Source organism: Apaloderma vittatum, unplaced genomic scaffold, assembly GCF_000703405.1.
Source record: "Apaloderma vittatum isolate BGI_N311 unplaced genomic scaffold, ASM70340v1 scaffold21257, whole genome shotgun sequence".
Classification (NCBI taxonomy): domain Eukaryota; kingdom Metazoa; phylum Chordata; class Aves; order Trogoniformes; family Trogonidae; genus Apaloderma; species Apaloderma vittatum.
This window is the reverse complement of record NW_009726994.1, coordinates 26303-28857: the sequence shown is the minus strand read 5'-3', so window position 1 is coordinate 28857 and position 2555 is coordinate 26303. Positions and strand designations below refer to the sequence as shown.

The following is a 2555-nucleotide window of genomic DNA, read 5'->3' as shown; positions in this document are numbered from 1 at the left end:
AGGGGGACAGAGCCAAAGCAATGTCACCCCAACCCGCCCCAGACCCCCGGGCTCCAGATTCTCACACCGAAAATGGAGAAAAATTCTTGAAATAAAAACAAGCCTCTGCAAAGCGTCGCCGGGTTGGAACAGCAATTTCTCCGGTTGCCGATGCATCCGCAGACAACCTCAGCTTGGGTCTCTCCTGGAGAGCCCAAGGAGCCACCAGGGTCATGCTGAACAGACCAAAGTGTCACCACCCAAACCACCACCAGCGACACCCCCTGGGGTCCCTGGCCCGGGCTCTCGCTGGGGACACCCAGCCCCGCGGCTCCCATTAGAAGTGTCAGAGACCTCGCACCCCGGCTCACGGGACCTTTTTGGCACAACTCGAGGGCTCCTCACCCATCGCTGGTGGGACCCTGTTCCTCACCAAGTCCTCCCCGTGTCCTGTTGCCCCGTTCTCTCCCTGCAGGGAGTGTTTCAGGCAGAGCAGAGTTAAGGTGTGCGCGCAGAGGAGCGTTTCTGATCATGGGGAGGCCCAAGCAGGACACAGGGACGGGTTGGTGGGTAAAGCCACACCAGAAGCTTTTGAGATGAGGTCCTGGAGACAGGATCTGCACTTCTAGGCGAGCTTGGTGCTCCAGTGCTTCCAGGCAGAGCCCAGAGAGAATCTGTTTGCGCCCGGGCTTGGCGGCACTGCAGCAGGGGAACAGCTCAAACGTGGACTCAGCGCCCCGTGGGTGCAGGTTTTGTCTACATCAGAAAAAACATCTCAAGTCTCCACCGGATAAACCAGCTCCTCCCTAGCCCAAGAGGGGTCAGAAGCAACAAAAAGGACAACGGGACCTCTCTTTGCCAACAATCTCTCCAATGAGCCCAACCCAGACCATGTAGAGGGGCACCACTGAACCCGGGGAGGTTTTTTGGGAGGACACTGGTAAGGGAAAATGGGTCAGGCTGCCCTTAGAGCATTCAGAGAAACAGCAGAGGGAGGGAAAGGATCCAGGTCTGGGGCACAGCACGAGGGATCCCGCTCCAGAGCCACGAGGCAAGGCGGGAGCGGCGGAACGAGAGCGGGAAGGCAGGACCGTGTGTTCCCGGAGAGGTCACTACGGTTGTGCAAGAACACAAAAGCTATTAGAGGAGGGGAGTTACACGCCTGTTGGAGGAGGGGAGTTAGGCCAGAGCTCACAGAGGAAACACGCCTGAAACAGGAGCTGTGTCCCACATCCTGAGGCACAGACGCATGGACGGCCATTCCAGCCTTGTAACAACAATAAAAACCAATTATACTAAGGTGCTCTCCACGCAAGCTACTGATATTGAAAATTAGACCTTCACTCATCGGGCTTCTCAGTGACAAGACCGGTTAAAAGGTTTATCTAGAAATGTTTTACTCTTTTTCAGGTGCGAGAAGCCAACCTACACCCACCAATTCCAACACCTCTGAGGAAAAAGCGAGTTTTGAAAGCAGAGGTTTGCCGCAACTTGACAGATCCATCCCATTTTCTCCAGCCACCACAGTCTGACACCCAAGCGTCTTCAGCCTTGAGGACACCTGGCAGCAAGGGCTTCACTTGAGAGGCTGCAGGTCCTGAGGGACAGAGTCCTGCAGCTCAGGATACTTCTGCACCTCCAAGGACCACGTCCACCACTCCAAGGTACACGGCCGTTGCGGGTCATGAGCTCCAGAACACAGCACGTCCTTTAAACAGGTCTCAAAACCCCAACCAAATGGTTGTCACCTCAAATGCTCGGCCTTCAAAACACACACCACCAGCCCAAGGGTGAACCAGCACGCTCAGAAAAGCCCCAGGGAACCAGAATTGCAGCCCTCTAAGAGCAGCTACTCCCAACTCCTTTGGTCAAGCACCACAAGTTAAAACAAAAAAAATAAATAAATCAGGAAATGGTGCTTGGAAAAGAAACACAATGACAAAGACAAAGATACACTCACTTCAGTGTTCAAAGGGCTAAAATACCAAAGTTCATGGAGTCAGCACAACAGGTTTTGCAGATAAAGCTCATGGTGTAAAGCACAGCAAAAAAAAAAAAAAAGACAAAAAAGAGACAAAAAAGACTCATAACCTAAGGTCCCAGGCAAACAACCCAGAGAAACAAGGCCAAACCCCCCCGGGGCAAGGAAAGGCTCCAGCTGTCACAGCGAGCAGCAGCCCAGGGAGTCCACAGCCAGAACTGGAAATGAACCACACCGGGACCGAGCGCTCCTGCCCCGACACCCGTGAGGGATCCAGATGAGCCTCGGCCACGCCGACAGGGAGCTCCTCCTAACCCTGACCCAAAATCCAAGCCCGCAGACACACCAGTGCCTTGCCCAGGATGAGGGCAAGGTCAAAATCAAGCAGGGAAATGCATTTTCACCTCCACTGGTCCCAGCAGCCCCAAGGAACGGCGTCCGCTCGCGACTCCTTCGCGCCCACGTACCTTGACGTCAGCGATGAGGGCGTCCTCGTCCTCGATGCCGGTGGGAACGCACTTCTTGTGCAGGGGGAGGGACTCCAGTTTGTCCACGAGGCAGCGGAGCCCCTCCAGCTCAAACTGGGTGAGGTGCA

The 2555-nt window shown here is 55.1% G+C and overlaps 1 protein-coding gene across 1 annotated transcript in view; it reads right to left on the bottom strand.

Annotated features, from left to right (window-relative positions):
• Positions 1 to 2427: 2427 nt before the first annotated feature.
• LOC104277007 (lysine-specific demethylase 2A-like) overlaps positions 2428 to 2555 on the bottom strand; it is a gene marked incomplete at its 3' end in the record, with an annotated part of 11472 nt that continues 11344 nt past the window's right edge. Inside the window, exon 11 of the mRNA XM_009873511.1 lies at positions 2428 to 2553. Within this exon, the coding sequence (XP_009871813.1) occupies positions 2428 to 2553 (126 nt within the window). The remainder of the gene's footprint in view (positions 2554 to 2555) is intronic.